This window comes from Siphateles boraxobius, unplaced genomic scaffold (genome assembly GCF_051911475.1).
Source record: "Siphateles boraxobius isolate OS27281-9 unplaced genomic scaffold, OSU_SipBor_1 130, whole genome shotgun sequence".
Lineage (NCBI taxonomy): Eukaryota > Metazoa > Chordata > Actinopteri > Cypriniformes > Leuciscidae > Siphateles > Siphateles boraxobius.
The window spans coordinates 12,235,581-12,261,407 of record NW_027508734.1 but is presented as its reverse complement, the minus strand read 5'-3'; the positions used below and the strand labels follow the sequence as shown (position 1 = coordinate 12,261,407).

Sequence of the window (25,827 nt, the reverse complement as noted above, 5' to 3'; positions counted from 1 at the left end):
CTCACAACAGATAGCATATCGCTGTGCTGAGGTGTGTGTGTGTGTGTGTGTGTGTGTGTGTGTGTTTTGCGCGCACGCATGTGTGAGTAGGATGGGGATAATGGGTGTTGTGTTTGTACCTTCATTTTTGTTTTGTTCATTTTATTTATCTTACACTTTATTTGATTACATTTGTTTACAGTGTTTAGAATACGAGAGAAAGACAGGTATATTGTATCAGGTAATTTAATTCTTATTGGAGTTAAGTGAAATGTACTTGGCCCAATTGGTGGTCCATTGTTTTAATGGTCCTGTTAGTAGCTGTCAGAGCAACAGGTGGTTGCCTGGATGAGTTTATTATAGTTATTTTGTTACGTTAACTTATGCCTTAAGTTATTTATGTACCTGATTATCATTACTATCATTATTACTATTATTATTCATAATAATATATACTTTAAATAATAATAATAGATGAGAAGCATTTAATTTAGTTTATTTATGCACCTGATTATTATTACTACTATTATTATTAATACTACCACTTAATAATTGTTGTGATTATATAAAAAAATATAATAGGGTTTTGGACGTTTCTGTGTTTTTTCTTCATCTTCCTCTTCTCATTATTATTATTGTTTACCTAAATTGCTACAATTACACAACTCTACACTAAAATTATACACACATTTTAATTTCTACACGTCAGAATTATCTGGACTTAAATGTGTAGATAAATAACATTAATCCTCATATTAGTCATAAAAAGTTGTGGACGAGCGGGATTCGATCTGGCGATCTCCGGGTCCATTTCATGCAGCCTGTGATAGCTTTGATAGACATATTCGTGCCCGAAGCGCGATGTGTTAAGAGTCTTGCTTTTTCGTTATGATCTTTTATTTATTTATCATTTCAACTGAAACGTGGTCTGATTAAATATATTTTTGTTCTGTCAATGCAACAGTTTTTATTTCACTGTTTATGAAAAAAAAAAAAATTGTCCATGAGTGTCAGAACCCTGCAAAAGTTCCCTAAAAAGTGCTTGAAATGTGACCAAATGCATCAAAAGTACATTTCAAAGATGACTGATGACCGACAAAATACAAGTAAACAATCAATCAGAACTTTTTTGCAATGAAAATGAGATTCAGTATTCTGAAAAAAAAAAAAATGGAACGATACTGAAGATATTTACTGTACAAAGTTTTTTACTACATTGGATTTTTCCGAACATCAATTATTGTAGAATTGGAATGAAGTGGTCCCGTGTTAAGGCTCGATCTCCTTGATTCTCTCCTTGGTCTTGTGAGGGGCAGGGAGGCCGTCCCACTCCACTGTGTGGAATTCATACCAGGCTGAATTATTCTGTTATTTGGCAGTTCACAAGATGCTCTCTGCCTGAGCTCCTCCATGCTGTACTGGTCCTCTGTGGGGAGAGAAGAGCGCCTCCATGTCGGAGGAAGAGGGGCATGAACCAGCTCCCGCATCTCTTCTCTTGACTTCTGAACTCTTTCCGACTCAGACTTAAGACTTCCATCTTCAGTAACTCTGCCTTGGATCCCACATGAAAGCCGACTGTCACAATTTGGACCTGAGGAAAGGTGTAGTAAAAAAACAAAAATTAAAAATTCAGAAAATTAAAAATGTGGTTTCAATCCAGCCCCATAATACTTTCTTGATTCCATGAAACAAAGATTTGCAGTCCTGTTTCCAAATTCATTGCAATGCATCACAACATGACCAAGGAGGGTCAGAAACCTGCAAACCTGGCATGTTTTTTGTCTAATGCACCATTTTCTACCTAAACACAAGCACAAATGAGATTCTTTGAACTCTAGCAGTGGATAACGTCTTAAAATTTAAATCTGTTCCTTGCACACCGAGTTCAGATCAAATCATATGGATAACTCCTAATTAATAATGATATTTTGAGCTTTGATGGTATAATATGCACAAACAAAATACTTCTTTTTTTTTTTTTATTGAAAAAAGAAAACAATAGGCCAGAATAACAAGATTTAAAGTGCCCCTATTATGGATTTTTGGATTTTTCATGCATTGTGTAATGTAGCTGTATGTGAATGTAAACAGTCTGCAAAGCTGTAAAGCTGAAAGTGCATCATAAATAAAGCTATTTTATCTCAAAAGAAAGAGTCGACTCAAACTCGTTAGTGCCGATTTTGAATCTATTTTTGTGAAGTTCACACATCACAACTTACTACATTTGCATAATGCCCGCCTACGTTCTGCCTGGAATTGACATCTTGCTGTAGCTCGTTCGTGTGGATATCATGTCGTGAAGACGCTGTGCTCTCCGCTGTGAGAGTAAATTCGGTTTATGTTCACTTCCAAAGAATGAAGCTGTGAAGATTCAGTGGTTAAAATTCATCTTTACCACGATACCACAGGAGTGTAATCCTGAACTTTTGCTGTGATCCCCTTCATTTTACTGACTATTGCTTCTCAAATCTCGGAGTTCAACGTGGTATTCGCAAAACGCTTGTTTGCTAGCGTTTTTTCTTAGATACACACTGTAAGCAGTAGACCAATCAAAAACAGACTGAGCTGTCTGGCCAATCAGAGAAGAGTAGCTCGCGGAAAGGAGGGATTTAGAGAGATTGATTCATTCATCGAATTGTTTAAGAATCATTGAAAAATTTGGTGATGTGCAATGTATATTACGAGGAAATGAAACAGTGTTTTGACCTTTGATGCATGTAAAGCTGTTGTAGGACACCAAAACAACATTAGGAAACTTTAAAATAGCATAATAAGAACAAGTTTGTAGAAATATGTTTTTAGATTAATTAAAGACCCAATATTTACTTTACTTCTTAGTAGTGCTGTCGAATCTATTAATCACATCTAACATAAAAGTCTTTGTTTACATAATATACTGTATGTGTGTGAGTATATATATATATATATATATATATATATACACACACACACACACTCACCTAAAGGATTATTAGTAACACCATACTAATACTGTGTTTGACCCCCTTTCGCCTTCAGAACTGCCTAAATTCTACGTGGCATTGATTCAACAAGGTGCTGAAAGCATTCTTTAGAAATGTTGGCACATATTGATAGAATGGCATCTTGCAGTTGATGGAGATTTGTGGGATGCACATCCAGGGCACGAAGCTCCCGTTCCACCACATCCCAAAGATGCTCTATTGGGTTGAGATCTGGTGACTGTGGGGGCCATTTTAGCAAAGTGAACTCATTGTCATGTTCAAGAAACCAATTTGAAATGATTCGAGCTTTGTGACATGGTGCATTATCCTGCTGGAAGCAGCCATCAGAGGATGGGTACATGGTGGCCATAAAGGGATGGACATGGTCAGAAACAATGCTCAGGTAGGCCGTGGCATTTAAACGCTGCCCAATTGGCACTAAGGGGCCTAAAGTGTGCCAAGAAAACATCCCCCACACCATTACACCACCACCACCAGCCTGCACAGTGGTGACAAGGCATGATGGATCCATGTTCTCATTCTGTTTACGCCCAATTCTGACTCTACCATCTGAATGTCTCAACAGAAATTAAGACTCATCAGACCAGGCAACATTTTTCCAGTCTTCAACTGTCCAATTTTGGTGAGCTCTTGCAAATTGTAGCCTCTTTATCCTATTTGTAGTGAAGATGAGTGGTACCCGGTGGGGTCTTCTGCTGTTGTAGCCCATCCGCCTCAAGGTTGTGCATGTTGTGGCTTCACAAATGCTTTGCTGCATACCTCGGTTGTAACGAGTGGTTATTTCAGTCAACGTTGCTCTTCTATCAGCTTGAATCAGTCGGCCCATTCTCCTTTGACCTCTAGCATCAACAAGACATATTCGCCCACAGGACTGCCACATACTGGATGTTTTTCCCTTTTCACACCATTCTTTGTAAACCCTGGAAATGGTTGTGCGTGAAAATCCCAGTAACTGAGCAGATTGTGAAATACTCAGACCGGCCCGTCTGGCACCAACAACCATGCCACGCTCAAAATTGCTTAAATCACCTTTCTTTCCCATTCTGACATTCAGTTTGGAGTTCAGGAGATTGTCTTGACCAGGACCACACCCCTAAATGCATTGAAGCAACTGCCATGTGATTGGTTGATTAGATAAGTGCATTAATGAGAAATTGAACAGGTGTTCCTAATAATCCTTTAGGTGAGTGTATATATATATATATATATATATTATATTTGTATATAATATATACACGTCTTTGTCTGTGAGAGTGTATGCATACATACACACACATATACATATATATATACACACACACACACACACAGACAAACACACACACACACACACACACACACGTAAACAAAGGCTTATTAATCAAGATTAATTGATTTTACAGCACTACTTAGTGAAAAAAAAATATTTTATGAATTCCTTTTAAAAGCATGCTCTATTAATTTAACTTCTTTAAACTGCTTTTACTGGCATAATAATAAAAAAAAGGTGGGGGGAGGAGACTTTAAAAAAAAACTCAAAAACATGATAAATAAAATGTTGACTAAAATACTGAGCATTTAAAAAAAAATATAATGAAAATTAACATTGTTACCAAGCAGTTCTCACCTTTGCTTTGTTCTCCAGCATGATTTACAGGGCCACACATTTCCCTCAGTTTGATGTTCAGCTCCTGATTTGCTATTTTGCAGAAGTTCAGCTCTTTGCTGAGGTTGTGGATCAAGCACTCATACTGCCGCTGTCTACCAGCCAGACCCTCATCCATTTGCTCTGGAAACAATAAATCACCAATACTTTCACTTTATTTGCTCATAATGCAAATCCGTGGATAATATTGCCAGTTCAGAAATATATCTATAGCTGCTATGTTTTGCAGTTAAATACACATTAGCACTGACTATGTACTATAACCATGGATAATAGAGCATAAAACAAGGATATATCTAGTGAATGTTCTTGAGTCTGGATGAAGACTGCAGTAGTCAGGACTCAAACCTCGGCACTGCTGCAGCAGAAGCTGGATGTTTCTCTCGTGTTCTTTCTGCTGCTGCGTGAGTCTGCGATCCGCCTCGAGCTGCTGTCTTTCCAGAGCTGCTTCCAACCACACAAGCAAAGTCTGCTGCTCCTCCACTCTCAGCTCCAGCTCAGCTATAGCCAGCTGCAGCCTCCGTTCCTCCTCTCGAAGACACACAACCTTTTCAACACACACCAAGCATTATATCAGTCATATGCTTAGCTAAAGAGTTGCAGGTCAAGCAAATAAACAAATATTTTAATTTACTTGCAAAGCACTTTCACAATGCATGCTGTTCATAAATTGCTCAATAACACAAGGCTTCACCTTTCCCTGATGTGTTAAACTGCTAAACTAATAAGTTGTATTAAATGGAAGCATGAATATAAAAATAATGTGAGAAAACGTGTCTACATTTGCCAAAACGGTAAATGTGACCAATCAGATTATAAGCTAATGTGTGGCTGTGATAAATCCTGATAAAGTGTTGTTATTTTTTGACAAAGAACTGGTGCTGGTCTGCCAATTGAAATGATAATAGATTGCACCTCTTCGAATATAACCACCACCACAAACAAGTACACTTAAGTGTCAGCCTATTGCTTCAAGAAGGAGGTTAATGAGAATAATCTGAGGAAACTCGGATGCCATCTGACCTTATCGAAGTATTTACAAAGCAGAGCTCTAGTTTCCGAGCCAGACAGGTTGGAGAGTTTGGCCATCAGGTTCATCTCCCACTGGGTTAGCATGCTCCCTGACGCCCGCAACTGCCTCTGCCTCTGGGTGATCGCCTCGTTTTTGTACTCGATAGCAGCATCCAGAGCCTCAATGGCCTCGTCCAACTGGAACAGTGTTCGCTCTTCCTGATGTTTAACAGAGGACAGGGCAGCTTTAATAAATAGAATTTGCACATTCCGAGGTTGGTTTGGAAGATTTCACGCCAAAAGTTCCAGAATTTTAAACTAAAGCATAAATTTGACTAGGACTTTCTTATTTCAGAAGTGTCAATTTTAGAATTCTTAAAATAATTCTAAAAGCTGAAGAATTCTGATATTCTAAAGCATAAATTTGGCTTGGATATTCTAATTCCAAACGTACATTTTTTAAGAATTCTTAATTCTTTAAAAGAATTCCATGTTCCATTTAAAAAAAAAAAAATGTAAAGCCTGAAATTGGAAATATATTCTAATTCCAGAAGTTAAAATTTTAGAATTCGAAAACTTTAAAGAATTCGAAAACTCTAAAGCATAAATTTGGCTAGGATATTCTAATCCCAAAAGTCAAAATTTTAGAATTTTTAAACGTTTATAGCATTTAAGGTTGGAATACACTACACAACTTTTAAAATCTGAGGCATCATACTCTTGCTGACTGTAAATATATTTCATATATATTTCATAAATATACATCATACACTAAACGACTGAGGAGGATCACACATTACTAGATTTTCAAGTCATTCCAAACACAACAAACTCACGCAGAAACATGCACCTTGCTGCTAGGAGACGCAAGTCAAAGAAAACAATATTTTCTAAGATCTGTGTAAAATATCATTTGATTGGATGGAATCATAGTGTAAAGCTAAAAAATCTGAGTGTGCGCACATCACACACACTACATGATTTTAAATGAAATGTCAATTTCGACTACCGAAATTCTGCGGACTGGCTAGTGTTGACTCTTCCAGACAGCAAATTGGGGCAAAAATCTGGGAAAAAGTTTAGTGTATTAAAAGTAAAGTGTAGTGTATTCCAGCCTTAAGTTAGATAGGAGATCCAAATTCTACAACTTTAATAATTCTAAAATTCTGAAGCATGCAAATGAGCCGCAGAAACATGTTCTGTGTGAACTGGCCACAGAATTTTAATGTTGTAAACTTTAATAATTCAAAACTTTAATAATTTAATAATTCAATTTTAAGCGTGCAAACGAGATGCAGAAACATGTTCTGTGTGAGCTGGCCTTAGAATTATAATGTTGTAAATTATAAAATGATGCAAACTAATCTGGATGAGAATTTCAAAATTCTGACGCATTCAAACAATGTTTATTGAGAAGAACTAAAATTCTGAAAATCAAAGTGATTCCACCTCAGGAGAGAGCAGGTTGCCCTTTCTCAGTTTGTCGTCCAGCTCCACCCTCTGTTTGAAGAGCTGGTCCTTCTCCTGCCGGAGGTTGGAGATCTCCTGTCTGATCTGCTGAGAGTCCAGAGCACTGCCACTACGCAGAAGACCATTCCTCTCAGTGAGCTCCCGTTCCAGAGACTCGATTCGGCTCGACAACGTCAACAGGTCTTTACTGAGAGCCTGCAGAGAAAATAGACCATACCATCTTTTAAAGACTCATAAAGGGGTGGTTGATGGGACGAAGCAAAGCCACAAAGTTTACACAGACCTGACTAGAGCGAAGCTTTTTGGATTCCAAGCCACTGCGTTCCAAGAGCAAGGCCTCTTTTTTGGCTAAGATCTCCTCTCTCTTGGTCAGCTCTCCTTCCAGGTCATCAAGTCCACGCCGTTGACCCAGAACCTTCTCCATTTCCTCATCAAGCCAGCGTTTCTGCTCCTCTATCTTCTGCTCAACCACAGATATTTTGAATGCAATTATTTATATATTAAATACATGGAACTGCTTCTGAAACATCAAATGATAAAATACGTTTTGCATTCCCTTACGGAACAAAAATATATGGGAATATACAGTAAAATATACATACATATTACATAATAAATTTCCATATGTAAAACTAGTCCTTACATCTTTCAATATACTGCAAAATATTCTAATACATTTAAAATGTAGATAAAAATAGCATTACATGTAATATTCACAAAATGTTATCCTATATTGTGTACATATGTATATTGCACATACATGTTCCCATATAAATGTGAATGTATGTTGACGCATATGAAGACTTCAGACGCAAAAGCCTCTAAGTCCATCTAAAGTTTTTGTTTAATAATAATATTTTTATCAGGCTCCTATGTATAGGTTTCTACCCAAGTAACAGCATTTCTGAATGGGCTAAGGCTGGGATTTAGTGAGTTTGAAGTAGAAGTATTTGATGAACGTATAACTATGTGTGGAGAGCATTTACACAATATTATGATCTCATTTTTGACAGAGGTGGCTTTTAGAGGCTTTTGCATCGGAGGTCTTCATATATACACACACATTTACGGAATGAGTTACAACCACTGATCTATATAATGACATTTAGTAAATAGATTAAAGTGATCATGTATCTATATAATCATTCTATAGATTATAGAATTTCATTCTATATAGATCAGTGGTTACAACAGATTTCTATTTCCCAGCATGCTTTGCTTCTGAATGTTAAAGGAGAGCAAATGCTTTGATTGAAATTAAGTGTTATTTAATGTGTTTTGCTCATTATTATTTATAGTGTTATCTGTTATATATAGATCTGTTAGTGTTTCATGTTCTATTATTTTGGAAATCAAGAGGTTTTCTGGCATGTCTGAGATTTTAGGGTTACCATTGTGCTGAAGAGTAGAGCCCGTTGTTAGGTTGAAGATTGATCGAACACCAAGACTATAATTACTATATTTTCAAAGTAATGGCTGTACACTCCTCAGCAATGTGAATTTCTCTTGGCTAAATACTTTAGTACATGCAGGTGTGCTTGTGCTTTTGTTAACTAGCTTAAAATTATGAAATATTTATAATGTAAATGATTAAAAAATATATATCATTATATATTTCTCTATATATGTGTTTATGCTGCATGAGTAAATATATCTGCCATCTATTACACATGCAGTACCATATCTGATCACATATACATCTATATATTATGAAGTATATTACTGAATATAAAATTACATACATTAAGATATATTAGTAAATAGATTGTTACATATTTTTGAGTATATAAAAACGCCAATTCCTTATACAGAATAATACAATGTGTTAATATATTACAATTTTCAAATTTACTGTTAAACCATTTAAGATATTGATAATTCATATATAGGGAAATATATTTTCTTTTCATAAGGGTTTACTCATCAGATGCTGTTTTTCAAAGTGGAACTGCATTCAATGTATACATTTTAACTATATGTTAATTCCTTAGAAATCAAATCCCCAACCATGACCTTAGAAATAGCAAATGCATTGCTTCAAGGTAAATAACATTCAAAGCCTGTATCAATATCAGGCTGAGAGGGATTTGGGCAACAAAATGAACTGTTGAAACAAGCAACTGAAATATACCCTCAGCCACAAGGAAACAATAATAAAATCTTTCGAACGTCAGTCAAACTATTAAACACCATGTCTGAGTAAACAGATCTAAAAATAATATTTTATTGCAATGTAATAGCTGTGGGAAGGGTTTGATGAAAAGAGCACGGTTTCGTTTTTCTGTCTGAACCCACCTGCTGTTCCTCTAGTGATACGACCGAGCCGTTACTTCCACTTCTCCTCTGTCGCTGGAAGGCAGCGATTTCCTCCGTCTTAATCCTCAGAATTTTCTGCTGCTGTTCGTTCTTTATCTCCAGCTCCTTTGAGAAAGAGAAAGACGCTGTTTGGTAAATCATTCACTATTGAAAAACAAGAATAACTGGGAGGCTGAGGTTTCTCTGTAGATTAAGTATTGTTCAGAATACAGAAACAAAAATGACTAATGCTGGCCCTTACAGAACAGAACTGGGGGAAAAAACACCCTGTGATGAACACTCCAAAAAAGACCATCAAATGTGTAATTTTTGCTACACCAGCGGTACCACACAAAGAAAGGCCTGATCTGAAGTTTAACAAGACAGAAAAATAGCATAATTTTTATATTTTATACACTACCATTGTCTCCAAAGAAGTCTCACCAAGGCTGCATCCATTTGATAAAAAATACAATAAAAACAGGAATATTGTGAAATATCATTACAATTTGAATCCGTTTCAAAATGTAATTAACTCCTGTGATGGCAAAGCTGAATTTTCAGCATCATTACTCCAGTCATCAGTGTCACATGACCCCAAAGAAATCATTCTAATATGCTGATTTGCTGCTCAAGAAAGATTTCTTATTATGACCAATGATGAATCCATATTTTTTTTGTGAAACTGAAATACATTTTTTCAAGGTTCTTTGATGAATAGTTTAAAATAACAGCATTTATTAATAAAAATCCTTGTAACATCATCAATGTTTTTACTGTCACTTCTAAAGTCAGTCACTTAATTTCTCTCTCTTTAAGAAAATAACTTACTGAACCTCACACTTTTAAATGGTAGTCCATTTGATATTTTATGAAGAAAGACCACAGCCTCTGTCTAGAAATAATTATTTCTGCAATTCCACTGCTAGTGAACCATAAATTACACACTTCACTTTCAATTACATCTGTAGTCTGGATTTCTCCCAGGCTCCGTCCCCCACCTGCGCCGATAATAGACCGAACGCAACACTGAGGTCAATCGCACAGCGAGTCGGCTCACCTTGACTCTGTGCTTTCCTTTCTGCATCTCACTCTCCAGCCGTCTCTTCTGCTGGCTCTCCTCTCGCAGGCGGCGCTGCAGAAGGTCCTGCTGCTGCTTCATGTTCTGCACGTTCCTCTCCAGCTCCTGCACACGGCGCTCACTCTGCGCAGACAGGGAGGCCAGCTGCGCAGTGTCCCGCTGCTTCTGCTTCAACACCTGAAGGCACAGCACATATGCAGGGCTATATTTATATTGTCAGAAAGAATCGAGTTTTGCATTGAATTCGTAATACAGAATAAGAATGATGAATCACTGTAACATTACTTAATCCTTCCGTTAACTTATTCGAATGTTCTTCAAATATGATAACTGAACCTGAATGCTGCTCTTTCAATAAATATCTGCAGTATATATGTACTATGACAGTCCTTTTGTCATTTTATTTTAGATTTGGTTTCAATTTCTGAATGTTCTGAACGTAATACTTAAAGGTACACTATGTAATATTTTGCCATTAGAGGTAGTTTATTCAAAACAAAGGCGTAGCTTGATGACGCCTTGATTTCACGGATTCATGGAAGTTGTCTTTACCTCTACAGCCGGTGGAGAATACGACAGGACTCGGGCAGAAATCATATTCATGGATGGCAGGTAATGTATTAAAGATTTATTAACGTTACTAAGGCCTTTGGAGCGATTGCTAATGAGAGACAAGTGTGACACAAGGGCTCGAGAGCAGTGGAGCTTTTATTATGCTTCAGACGCCGCTTCAGTTTCTTCCAGTCTTCTAGGGTAAATCTTTTATCATATTAGATAAATTGGAGTGTGTTGAAAGTTGTTATAAAGCTACTCTGTGCGTTCCCTCAGCGGCTACTATATGAGACACTTGTTGCCCACTGCAGTGAGCTAGATCGATATTAGGCATGGTAAATATGGTACTCTCGGTAAATCAAGAAAACTGTGTTGAGCTGTTTAACAATGATTCGTTTTCAGTCGATGAATATACCCAAACAGTTGATCACCTGTCTATTAAAACACATAATATATTAAAGCATCTTTGGTGTTTCCACGGTTCCTACAAAATATAACCGGAAATCGAGGGTAACGCGGGAATGATGTCATTGATAGGCAATGCACGTTAAAACTGCTTATTTCTCTGGATTTAAACATTCTTAGACACGAGGTGTGAGGGATAGTGAAAGTACACAAATCAACAAAATATATATCATTGTTCTAGTGGTTTTTGAATATTTTGATCCAAAAATCTTACATAGTGTGACTTCAATGCTGTTATATACCTAAAAAAAACATTCATATTTTTTTCTATATTTTGTAATTTGTGTCTTTGCTTCTCCTTTTATTATTGTTTCAGTTCATTCTGTAGAAATACAAACATTTTGATATTGTGACAACCCTAAAACCTTTTATAGAGAAGCGCCAATCAAAAGAGATTTCCATAATGATGGCTTTCGGCAAGGCAAAGCTGCCAGACACAGACCTGAACTTTGCTCTGTGCAGCTGCGATTTTCCTCCTGCACTCCTGAGCTTTAGAGCGGTCAGCGGCATTACGGCTGTCCTGAAACTCCAGGTCCTGCAGCTGCTTTTGAGCCTCTGTAAGCTCCGCACGGGCCTGCTCCGCCTCGGCTTCCAGCTCAGAGATCTTACAACTGTACTGCCTGTTCATGGCCTGGGCATCCTTACCTACAGAGAAAGACAGAACATGATCATTATAACAGAACACTGATAACGATAAACTCATAATGGACGATGAAAAAAGTTTGGGGTCTGTATGTTTTAGAAGACAAGGACACGTTAAATTGAACAAAAGTGACAGTAAAGACATTCATAATGTTACAAAATATTTCTATTTCAAATAAATGCTGTTCTTGTGATATTTCTATTCATCAAAGACTCCTGAAAAATAGATATCACAGTTTCCACAAAAATATTAAGCAGCAAAACTGTTCTCAACATTGATAATAATACGAAATATTTTTTGAGCAGCAAATCAGCATATTAGACTGATTTCTGAAGGATCATGTGACACTGAAGACTGGAGTAATGATGCTGAAAATTCAATTTACATTGAATGAATTAAAATTTAAAACTGAATATAAATATTTTACAGTAAATATTTAAAACAAAAAAAGTTATTAGAAATTGTTCACAATATCCCTGCCATTTTTTTTATCAAATAAATGTAGCCTTGGTGAACATAAGAGACTTCTTTCAAACACATTTAAAAAATCTTACAAACACAGACCTTTGAACAGTAGTGTATGTTTAAATTGAGCTGCTACTGTTGTGCCACTTTCTAATGCAAACAATGAAATTTTATAGAAAATTCAATATGTTTCTTTTTGGATATCTAAATCAAATCATAAGTCAATAAAATGTGCCATCTGTTGGAGTCGTGACCTAGTGGTTTGCATACATGCTTAGATATATTGAGTTGGGGTGTCGTCATGCAAAATAAAAGTGAATTTCTAACATTTACAGATAAGACTATAACCATTAAATATCCTTTAAGCAGCTCTCAAGCACATTAAACAGGACTAGCATCTGTCACAAAATACTGGGCACATGAAACTCAATGAGCTTTTTTAAAGCATTTAATATAACATGCTCCCACGCTTTGGACTTGTATCGTGAATGTTTCCACTGCAGCTAAGCTCTGTGACCTCTGCCATTTTGTTTCATAGAAATGTGTTTTTCATTGCTGTAAACTGGTACAACTGATGAAGGTTCCTGATTGCACAGACAGATGGTGGAATTGGTTGTTAATATTTTTTTCATTATTCATTATTTATGATTTTATTCATTAGTCATTACACATTGTTTGGGCGCATAAAGTGCTGCAGGGATGAAGTAGTTCACGACGGATACATCATTATTTTTGTAGGCCAACCTGGAAGAGCTGATAGGATTTTTCCATTGGTCTCTGGATTATTGCAGACAATAAACTCTGGGACTGAAGTGACTTTATGAAGTATAAGTGAGGCTTTATATTTTGTTATACAATTCAAAAAGACTGTATAATTGCATTTCATCGTAATTAATTAGTAAATTAAAGACGACCTATTATGCAAAATTCACTTTTATATTATTTTTGAACATATTTATGTCTGCAGTGTGTGTACACAAACAGCCTATTGTGGTAAAAATCCATCCACCCAGTTTGTTATTTTCCCCATAAATCTGAAACTGAACCTCGCCAGAGCATTTAACAGCAGCATTCAAGTAATAAATATATTCTTTTCAAAGACACAAAGAAGAGCAGTGAGTGATTTTCTGTTTTTCTTTAGTTGTTTGTACCATATTAACAGCATATACAGCAGGAGGTACTGTATATTAAGCTGCGTCACTTTAATACACTGATCTAATATACATGCGATTTCTTTCCCACCGACATAACCGACTGCGTTTGTGAACTATCTGTTGTTTTTGACAATCTTGAGTGTATTTAAGCGCAATAAGACGTGAAAGAGAAATTAGTTTAATACTCACGGGACGTGCCGCCTGACAGGAAGCTTTCTGTGCACGTGTTTCGGGTGTGTGCGCTCAGGAAACCATATATCTGAAGTTTAAACTGATATGGCTTTATGCAAATAAATGCATTCAAATAAAAAACTTTCATGATGACGAAGAACTGCAATGCCACGTGAGCTTGGTCGCGATAGAGGTGATAATCAAAACCAAACAGATGTTTTGTTAGTTTGAGTATCCGAGGCATGAGCTAGAAAGGCTCTGTCCAATTCTGGAAAGCGGGGTGGTCCAGCTGCTCCAGCAGCTCATTTGCATTTAAAGATACATGCGCGAAAACAGCACGTTTTTCCTTCCACTCAAAAATGTACAACATAAATGATGCGTGGGTAATTTTGAGCTGAAACTTCACGGACACCTAAGACTTATATTACATCTTGTAAAAAGGGGCATAATAGGTCCCCTTTAAGTAAACACAGGCAGTCATAAAATAGAGAACTAAAGAAACAAATTGAAAGCAATAGAAAAAAAAAAGATATAAATAATGTAAACTGCTGTAAATGTAAACAAATATTTTCAGGTATTTCAGTCTGTATTCAATACTACAGATACTGTAGAAAACATGTTTTATGTTATTTTAATATTGACTTTTATATTAGTAATGTTACAAAAGGTTATCCCAATGCCCTCACCTGTTTTCACCAGCTCTTTAATGAGTTCCTCCTTCATGCGGATGGTGATGGAGAGCTCTCTGATCTTCTGCTGTGCCTGGAGAAGCCCCCTCTCCGAGCAGAACTCACCTCCAAAACCTCTCACGCTCTCCCACACAGAGCTCTCGCCAATGCTGCTGTTAGCTGGAGAATCAATCAAAAAATAAATCAAAGTGAACTGACTGAATAATGGAAAGAACTACTGTGGGCCGGAGTCCGTCCTTGAAACACCGAGACCCACAAGGCTTGTCAAATCTTTTCAAGGATGTTTAACTCACATGTGCGTCTTGTGCATTGTATGCCCAGAGGATGGCCAAGCCCAAGCGCCTGAGGCAGTGGAGCCCTGGCAGAAGATCCTTGGAGCAATGGAGCTTCTTTTTTCGTCCAGCTTACATTGATAGATCTGACAAAAAAATGGCAATGCTAAATAGATTTCTAAATACAGTAGATAGCCATTTCTTCTCAATTAAAGGGGCTATTTGTAAAATTCAGAAACTCTTGTTATAAGTGACACCAGTGGCTGTTAAGTGAACTGCAGCCAGCAACTTATTCCTTGTGCTCGCACCCGTACACACGTAATGCACAAGAGACTGAGAGTGATTCAAGGCCCAGATATACTCACGGGCGAAGTACTTTTTTGTTTTTTGCTTAAAAGTAAAAGAACTCAGAAATATATTTTCAGTGATATACTTTTATAAAACATCCTGATGACGCGTCCACACTGCTGAGAATGACGTTTAGATGAATATGTAAATATGTTCTGCGTGCTTTCCTCTAAACAAAATAAAATGACAGCGTGAGAAAACTGCAATTAAGAAAGCACCTGATCATAGCAATTTGACTGCAATTCACCAGCATCATGTCGAGTCCTTCACATTAAAATCAGTCTGCAGATTTTCACAGACAATCTAGAAAGTCAAAGGTGATCTCGTTTTTTAAGTTGCGATACAAGCGGTTCATACATTGTCAATAAAAAAGCAATCAATACATGGAAATTCTTACACATAGCCCCTTTAACCTTCCCATCAACATTATGATTAATACCATCTTCCATACTTGCGTTTATCTCTGGTGGTTTGAACATGTCCATTGTCATCTCGGTTCACTCCTTTTCCAGAAGTTTCATAGTATGCGTTTCCATGTCCGCTGTCCCACTGGGTCTGGTCTGAAAATGAGCTGCTGTCCACTGACGGACCCATTTCAACCTAAAAAACAGTTTGCATAAAGGTAAAAAAATGTTGACCGCAAATCATTTGAATTCATATTAATGCACAAAATCTATATATCAACAATTTCAACAAAAATAATGCTAATGAACTATATTATTTGGCAGTAGAAAATATTTTATTAGTATATTGAATGAACTAAAAATATTTTGAATAATAATTTGTTGTTAGGGCACCAAATATACTGTAAAATATCTGATATACACACTTCACATCATTTGAATTCATATTAATGCTCCAAAAATTTGCTCACCATGCATTTATCTGATAAAAAAATCCAGTAATATTGTGAAATATTATTACTATTTAAAATTACTGTTTTCTATGTTAATATATTTAAAATTGATTCCTGTGGCTGTGATGTGGCTGTGACCTTGCTGAATAAAAGTATTAATTTCTTCACAAAAAAAAAAAAGACTTACTGATCAAATTTTTGAACAGTAGCTTTAGATTACATTAATAATCTTGACTAGGGCTGTAAAATATAAACACTAGAATGTGAACCAAACTCAAAGTCACTGTAAACTTATGTGTTTCTGATGTTTAATCCTCCTTTTGCAATTGACTGATTAATAAACACAAACAAATAATATAAGTAACAAATACTATACAGTAAACAAACAATATAGGCAAGCGTAAAATTCAGCAAGTTACTTCATCACTGCTGTTTCAGCTGATATATTCTCGTCACTGCCATCTGTCGTTTCGGAGAATGGTTGGTGCCAAGCGAAAGCACAAACAAGGCTTAACACACAGCCGCTCGTGGCTTATTGCTCTAATAAATAACCCTGTCTCCAGACAATACATCAAATGCCAGCTTGTCATACAACAGGCTTGAAAAATAAGCATCAAAAGTGGGTTTAGGGTGAACAGTATAATTGTCTGTTAAGAAATCACAGTGTTACCTTGGCAATTAGCAGAATTTGTTTGAATTAGAGAATATGTGGGTGAAGTAAAAACGCAGAATTAGACAGCGTGTGTGACAAATGTTTGAAGATGTTTGTATACCACTAACGGCTCAGCCCAGGTGGCGGCAGCTGTGTATCGTATCTCGAATTAAAATTGATGTGTGATTGCGGCCGAGGATGCTGTGAGACAAATCAAAACATATCAATTACCTGTCTGGCGAGGCTTCTGCCCACATCACTGTCGCAGGGAGGAGTGAGGCGGCCGGAGCTGTCGGATGTCTGCGGCAGTGAGTGGATAGGAGCAGTGTGAGGTCTCTGTTTCAGGTGGAGCAGTCCCACTCCACCAGGCTGGGCTAACAGACTGTGAAGCTCTGCTATTAGATCCTGCTGCTCTTGTAGCTTATCGCTCTAGGAACGAGAGAAAACAACAAGCAGTTAAATCCTTGTGAAAATACCAAAGATGTCCCAGTACTATTCTAAGGATTAAGTGCATTGTGACAGACGGACAGACTTGTTGATCCTGGAACAATATTCCAATCATCCAATCAGATTTGAGGGATAGGTTAACAGTTATATGTCAAGTCTGGGGTTAGGGGCTCCTACACCAGTCTTATTCACCTATCATTTCTTTCTGATTTAAGGGGATAAGTTATGGGGTAGGGTTAGGAATTTGTTTTTGGACAGAAATATTGTTTCAGGAAAAAGAAAAGATGTTGATCCAGGAACATGTCTTACTTGGCAAAATGACAGTGACCAAACAAACACCCTAAAGGGAGTGTTAAATAATGTTTGGTAATTTAATGCACAGTTTATATAACAAATTATCACGGTTTCCACAAAAATATTAAGCAGAAAAACTGTTTATTATAATAAGAAATGTTTCTTGAGCAGCAAATCAGCATATAAGAATGATTTCTGAAGGATCATGTGACACTAAAGACTGGAGCAATGATGCTAAAAATTCAGCTTTGTCATCGCAAGTATAAATTACATTTTTAAATATATTACAATAGAAAACAGTTAGGCCTATATTAAATTGTAATAATATTTCATAGCCTTGGTGAGAAGAAAAATCTTACAGACCCCAAACGTTTCAACAGTAGTGTATAGTATTTTTAAATCAACTTTACTAGATTTATGATGGTAATAACTTTGGAAACATCACTGTATGTGAAAAGGATCAATCAAGAGCAATACTTAGCCAATTACATATTTTAGAGAAGCCAATTACATATATATTTTTATTTACTATAGAAACAAAGACTTTCTAAGACTTTTAAGAATTTATTCATTTCCAACTCGGGAATATAGCTGGAACATAGCACAATGAAATCTTCAAAATCATTCAAAAACAACTAAAAGTGCAGAGAACTTCAATCTCCTCACCTGTTGCTTGTATTGTTCCATTGCATCTTCCAGAGCAGCTAGAAAATCAGTGTTTTCTTGTTCTAGTTGCTGTATCTGGGCTTGCAGCTGGGAAATGTAGTCCTCACGGTCTCCATTCCAATCCTCTTTGACATGGTCAGGATCCTTTGGCATAAATAAATCCCACTGCTGTGAGAATTACGCAGATAATCACATAGTTTACATCATGACAAGCGAGCACATCTGAAATTAATGCTTGAGAAATAATGACCTGACAAGATGCATAATTGCCTTTTTATGATGAATTGTTAAATATAAAATATTCATATTTGAAAATGGATGTGCCTGCAGCCAACCTGGGTGTTCAATGCTGCCCGCCCCTTTTTTAGCGCAGTGCTGTCCTCAGTGGAGCTGCTCTCAATGCCACTGTCCAGCCCCGATGCTGAGGTCAGGCCGCTGCGTTCCTCCTCAACGGCACAGAGCCACTCTTTCACCCGCAGGAGCTGACCTGCGTTCAGTGTTCCTTCCCCCTGCAGCTCCGTCAAAAGCCTGTAGGCCGAGTCAGTGCACGTCCGGTAGTGGGCGCTCTCTGCTTGCAGCTTTCTCACGTCCAAAACCTCAAAGGGCCGAAGTCTCTTCTCGGGGTCGGAACGAGTGATGATACGGGTTTCAGAGCGCTGGCGGTTTTCAAGAGCTCGTCTTAGCGCTTTGATCTGGAGTTCAAGGCCCTCGACGCGGTCAGGCTCCCCCCGGCAGTTGACTGTGGCCCGGTTCTGGATGTTACGAGCCCGCTTGGCATAGTTGAGTGTATTTAGGCTCTCATCAAAGTCTGAGGAGGAAGGGCTTATGCAGGCTATCATGAGGGTTTTGGCGTTGCCTCCAAGAGAATCCTTTAAGATCCTGACAACAAGATGCAACGCAGATTGACATCCTCAACCTCGAAAGACTTTAAACTACATAAAGGCGATGTTACACATGCCCTCTTTCCAAAACCCTACCCTATAAAAAAACACTGAGAACATTTCAATCAGAGATAGGGAAGGTGAGCAGCTGTAAAATAGGATTCTCTCACTACAAACTAACAACAGCTTACACACTACCTTGTATAACTTTATACCACGCAATACCGTTACACACTTTAATCTTAAAACTACGATTTTTTATTTTTATTTTTTACTATTTTATTAACATTATCAAAATTATTATTAACGTTTTATATATAAAATGTAATTTATTCCTGTGATGTTCAGCATCATTACTCCAGTCTTCAGTGTCACCTGATCCATCAGAAATCATTCTAATATGCTGATTTGCTGTTCAAGAAACATTTCTTCTTATTATAAACAGTTGTGCTGTTTAATATTTTTGTGGAATCGTGATAATTTATTTTCATGGTTTCTTTGATGAACAAAAGGTTCAAAAGTGCAGTATTTATTTGAAATTGAAATCTTTTATTAAATATTTTCTTTAATTATGTCTTTACTTTCACTATTCCTCAGTTTAATGCATTTTTGTGGAATAAAAGTATTAATTTCTTTAAAAAACAACAATACTATTAACTTACATTTTAAAAATATATTAAATAATAAAATAGTTATAAATGCAGCCTTGGTGAACGTAAGTGACTTTTTCAAAAACATTAAACAAATCTTACTGACTACATTTTGACTTTTTCTAAACAAAAAAAAGTCAGTGGTGCTTAGTTTCAGAGACCTATGTCTACTTTTAAGAAACAGTTAAAAAATACACCGTATATTCAGAAAGATAGAATCTACTTAAGATTTTTCCTGTTGACACTTCACTAAAAAAAACTTTTTGTCTTATCCCAAACTTTAAGAGTAAGCAATAGTAATAGTGATTCTTGCATTAGCAAACACTATTAGCATAAAATGATTTGTACCTGGTGATTTTGGAATCCCTGTATGGAATATGGGTGCCTTTTCTTTTGGGGTCCCCAAGCGCTCCAATGACATTTCCGAGAGCGAGAAGTCCACTGTTGATCTGAATGCTCTCCTTGAGCCGTTCACCGGTGTTGCCGGTTTTGAGGATTCGCTCTGATCCCGCCAGGTCCACAAAATGGAATTTGGAAGAGAGGATCTGAACAGTCCCGGATGCTGCTCGAGAACCTCCACGCCTCTGTTCCATGAGCACCGTGAAGATGGTGTGAGAACGACTGGAGTGGGGGTTCATCTGGGTGGCCCCTGTGTGACGGGCCGTCTTTCCTGACTCTAAGAGACTCAGCACCTCATCAAGTCCCTCCACTTCACATTCCTTCACACCACAAAGCACTGTGGAAATACACAAAAGATGTCTTTCTTTTTCTGAAACAGTCACTTATTGCTGAAAAACACTTCAGCAATCTAAAATTTCCTGATTAGTCGACTAGTCTAAATGGGAGGTTTTGAAGAGTCACAACACAAAACACTAAAGTTGTGTCCCAAATGACACACTATACACTATGTTCTTATGCACTATTTACTCAACAGTGTAGTGTAAGAACTTTATAAGGTTATTTTGTTATAACCCCTCCCCCTCCGGTATGTAATTAAAGCTGCGACAGTCGAGTGCATGAAGGTCCAACATTCCACACTCGTTTAAATAAACGCATCATCCGGGTATTTAAAGTACACTACAGTACTAAGTGAACAAATTACTCGCACTATTTCTACTACAAAATGGCATAGAATAGTGCTTAAGTACACGAATCGGGACGTACCTTAAAGGGATAGTTTACCCAAAAATTAACATTTTGTCATTTACTCACCCTCAAGGTGTTTCAAACCTGTACGAGTTTCTTTCCTCTATTGAACACAAAAGAAGATATTTTGAAGAATGTCGGTAACCAAACAGTTGACGGTAGCCATTGACTTCCATAGTAGGAAAAAAAACTATGGAAGTCTATGGTTAACCATCACTGTCTGGTTACCAACATTCTTCAAAATAACTTATTTTGTGTTCAATAGAGGAAAGAAACTCAAAAAGGTTTGGAACAACAAGAGGGTGAGTAAATGATGACAACATTTTCATTTTTTGGGTGAACTATACCTTTAAGTACATAAAAAAACAGAAATAGAAAGTTAAGCATGTTAAAAAAGAAGCATACCAAAAGTAAATAATAATAAACAGATACTCTCAGGATTTTGAGGGGTCTTTGTTGACTTATGTGCAGTGTGAAAAAAAATGTAAAAAATAATAAAAAAATATTAATTCTTAGAAATGTTACAGAAACATAATACTTATAAATATGCATTTTGAACAATAATAATTCTTTAATTATTTTTATGTAGGTTATTTTTATGATTTAAAAAAATATTTTAGTCAGTCAACTAGCTTTACAGGGAACCCACAAAGTAGTTGATTTTGAGAATATGTAGGCCTATACTAGCATTCGATAGTTTGGGCTCAGTACATTTTTACAGTTTATAAATGCATTAAATTGATCAAAAGTGACAGTAAAGATATTTTAATGGTACAAAAAAATTCCTATTTCAAAAGTTCTTTTGAACTTTCTATTTATCAAAGACTCCACAAAAAAATCAAGCATAATATTAAAATAAGTTTCAACATTGATAATAATAAGAAATGCTTCTTGAACAACAAATCAGCATATTTGTGAAGGATCATGTAACACTTGAGACTGGAGAAATGGCTGTTGAAAATTCAGATTTGTCAGTATTACTTTCTTTACTGTGTTTTTGGTCAAATAAATGCAGCATTTGTAAGCATAAAAGACTTAAAAATAAATAAAAAAACTCTTAACAAACCCAAATTTTTGAACGGTAATATAGTTTTGCACATCCCTACTTATTCCACTTCTTGCATCAGTTTTCCTCGCAAACTTACCTATGTTGCCCTTTTCATCCTCTCGAATATGTATGTCTTTACTGGCCGTCTCAACTTCCAAAAGGTCTCTGAAGACCTCTCTGTAAACCTCCATGTACGACACTCGGACAGAGAAGTCAACGAGGTCATTCTCATCCAGCAGTTTGAAGATCTCGGCCACAGCTCTGGGAATGATGCCCTGCTCGTCATCCCTAAAAGCAGCTGCGGCCAAAAAACCAACAGAAGGTTAATGAATAACTCTATGAGGCAGAATGCTAAAACGCAAGATCTCAGATTGCCAGTGGAGCGGTGGCAACTGAACCGGGGGAGGTGTTGCTGGCAGCACGAACGTGCAAACTTGTGGAAGCATTTCAACAAGACAGACAAAGCCTTTCCTAGCCTTAATGTGGATCATGTCTGGTCTAGATGAAGCACATTTATAATAATATGCTGTAAGGAATTGAACTTAGGCATGCTTTTGATCTGTTTACTCAACACATTAGCTGTCACAACACTCAATACACCTCTAATAAAATAAAAACATTGCACTTCTATATATTGATGGGTTTTACATCATTAACACTATTATTTTACTGTTTATTAACGCGAAGCTGCTTTGAAACAATCTGTACAAGCACTATGTAAATAAATGTGACTTGACTTCCATATAAAAGACTTACAAATGTTGGCTTCTCCAATGGTGTAGGTTTTGCCCGAGCCGGTCTGCCCATAGGCAAAAACCGTGGCATTGAAACCATTAAAGAAGGCCTCGATTAGAGGTTGAACGCAGTCTTCATACACATCCTCCTGTGTAGAGCTATCCTCAAACACAAAGTCACAGTGGAAGTGGCGTCCATTGCCCAGGGTGATCCTCTTCTCCTCTGGATCTGCAGTGATGCAACTCTCATGGTTGTGCAAAATCTCTTTGGGAAGCAGGGGACGCACCCTGATGGCCACCTGTACAGCGCTTTCCTCTACCTTACTTTGGCCAACTCCTTTGGGAGACATTTCCGAGAAGATTAGCAGACCTTCATTACTTCTGTGGGGCTGTAATACCGCTTCCTTTAGGCACTGAATTAAATAAGAAATATGGATTAACAGAGTAAGGGGCAAAACATCTTCGACAAAGACCTTTCAACTAACCTTTAGGTCAATAATAATAGGATCATTCCATGTCAACTCAACCAGAGGTCCCCGGCTCAAATTTTTTATTTTGTTATTTTTTTCTGAAGAAAGACTAACATAAATAGTGATGAAAAAAGGCAAAATATTAAATATCATTTATAAATAATTGGAGTAATTTACTATTTTGTAGAGGGGGGGCGGGGTCAGAATTTTCACCTAAAATTTAAAGCCAAGTTGCAGGGGGTAAAAATGACATAAGAAAGAAGGCAGCAACATTATTTTATTTTTACACAGAGATTAGATTAGTAGATCTATTAGTTCATTATTTAGTCTTTAGCAAACTACGTAGCATTAAATACCAAAGCTGGCATGTCTGTAATTTAAAAAGTAATAAAGATTTCTCAAAATGTTTTTAGATTCTGGTTCTTAACAAACTTTGATTTTTGTTAGGCTATCTTCATTTTCTATGGCTCAGTGTGGCTTCATGAGTAAACTGTTAAATTGTACACATTTTCAGTGGTCAAAAAAAAATTGTAACTTATGAAGTATTAAAGGTAACTCAAGTTAATAGACCTAGATTTTATGCCTCTTAAGGCATTGTTGTTTCTCTACCCAGGTCTGTTAACTCTTGGTAGCACCAGAATCAGTTGAAATGAACCAAATCCCTTCTTCCAGATTTCCCTGAAACTGATTCAAATATAGAATCCTATGAATAAACTATTGAGAGCAAGTTAATGTGCCTCAAATTGACAATTTTTGGCACTGAAATATAGTTAAAATTGGTATGTTGTTCAATGCAGTTGTTTTGATAGAAGTAAAGAAGATACATTACTATTAACATTATTTGTTCATCAGACATTCCTATTTCAATACAATGAGTATCAGTTGTTTGAAAGTTGCCCATACTTGGTTTTCGACCATTGAAAATGGCTAAAGTTCAACAATTTGGAAATGGAGCTGCATTGAGATCCTTTTACCATATGGACCATATAGCCTAGAGGGTCTTAAAAATGAAGATACCAAAAGTAAAGTTTTTTGAGAACCAGGATCTAAAAGGATAATGAGATATCTTTAACACCTCCAGAGTTAAGCAAACTTTAGAAAAAATAATATTTTGGTACTCAGACAGGTATGTTCTAAGCAATTGTTTTCATAAGAGTAAACAAGATACATTTTTAGTTTATCAATATTATTTAAGACATTCTACTTCAAAAGAAAGTATCAGCTGTATGCAAAATGAACCACATTTGGTTTTTTGACCACTGAAAAGGAGTACAATTTAACAATTTACTCATGGAGCCATACATCACGATACCAATATCTCTGAAATTGAAACATGTAGGCCCTTTACAATTAAGATACTAACAGAACGATTTGTCAAGAAATTATAAAAGGATATTAAGATATATTTAATACATCTTGAGTTACAGGCATGCAAACTTTAGGGGTGGGGGAGTCTCCACTGGCATATGATGAAAGGATTGCTAAAGAAGACAACAGAATTTACTAATCGACCTCTTTATTTATAAAAATACAAATTTTCTCCCACTAATGTGGCTCATTTGGGTAATCTTGACACCCTCTACAAAATAGTGGATTACTCAGTAAATATACTATGACATTTAACATTTTGGCTGTCATCAATATTAATGTTTGACTTTCTTCAGGAAAAAAATATTATCAAAATAAAAATTTTGGTTGATTTTTTTTTTACATGGAATGACTCAATAATTTGTATTTTTAGATTGTTCAAGGTCACTTTAAATTAACTACAATTTCTAAATAGCACTAAAGCTGATTGAAAATAAACAGATTATTGAATATACATACAGTTTTTTATGAACTCGTAAGCACATTCTAGGGGGGTTGTGTCAAAATATTTTACATGTCAACTACTCTTATAAACATTTGGGATTTAATTACTTAAAATACATATCAAACAAGCAATATTTAAAAAAAAACATTAGAAAACATGCAAACAAACATTAAAAGGACATGGTTTGGCTGATGGAATTTGCTTACGTATAATTTAGTAAGGTTTGTTTTATGGTTTTGTTAAAGAGTATCTTTTGTAATTGAAGTAACACTGATCCGTCACAACATGATAAACCAATTATAAAAAACAGCTGTGCAGACAATCACTATCTATGAAACAACAATCACTAACTCTGATACAATAAATTAAAACAACTAAAAGACAATAAAACTACAATCATGAAATAATCACAATCTACACACGAAAAAATAAACCATAAACAAACAACTTTCAGTGTTCGTATCCCAAACTAGTTTTGAGAAAAGTTTAATTTGGATCGAAACAAAAACATGCAACAGCAAATAAAATTATTTCCTAACACATTTACAGCACAACAAATGACAACAATGACGAGAAAAAGTCTCAGCGAGTTCATAACTATGCAGAGGAATGTGTTTAAAATTTTCCCTAAAGTCAGATTAGCCTAGCCGCTAGCAAATGTATTTAAAGTTTAAATCTCTTTAACACACACAGCACACACTGAAAACAAAGCTCAAAACACGCACGCGTGGATTTGCCTACAACAGATATTGCGCGTGCACGCACGCAAGGTTGCTACTGTTATGTAAAGTTGTTAGTGGTATTTCATAACTTTCTAACTTACTGTTGTTTCCGAGTCCATCAATCTGAGTCCTGAGGGCACATCCCATTCCTATTCCCAGAGCCCATTCCCTGGATCCAGACCAGCCCATGACGAGCGAAGTGGATGCAGTGATGTCATTCAGTC

At 36.4% G+C, this 25,827-nt stretch overlaps 1 protein-coding gene across 2 annotated transcripts; it reads right to left on the bottom strand.

Moving 5' to 3' along the window:
• Positions 1 to 858: 858 nt before the first annotated feature.
• On the bottom strand, positions 859 to 25,827 carry kif7 (kinesin family member 7). 2 transcript variants are annotated; one of them, XM_077227921.1, is made up of 19 exons: positions 25,705 to 25,827; positions 22,621 to 23,011; positions 21,962 to 22,162; positions 20,019 to 20,406; positions 18,475 to 19,018; positions 18,140 to 18,307; positions 16,964 to 17,161; positions 15,676 to 15,824; positions 14,898 to 15,022; positions 14,602 to 14,763; positions 11,925 to 12,127; positions 10,445 to 10,642; positions 9,385 to 9,510; positions 7,373 to 7,549; positions 7,069 to 7,284; positions 5,632 to 5,838; positions 4,957 to 5,155; positions 4,570 to 4,731; positions 859 to 1,570 (listed from the first exon to the last, which is right to left on the bottom strand). In XM_077227921.1, the coding sequence occupies exons 1-19, from the start codon at positions 25,720 to 25,722 to the stop codon at positions 1,191 to 1,193; spliced, it is 4,212 nt and encodes a 1,403-aa protein (XP_077084036.1). In that variant the 5' UTR covers positions 25,723 to 25,827; the 3' UTR covers positions 859 to 1,190. The 2 variants fall into 2 exon arrangements, with proteins under 2 accessions (XP_077084036.1, XP_077084037.1); XM_077227922.1 differs by having other exon boundaries at positions 18,140 to 18,283.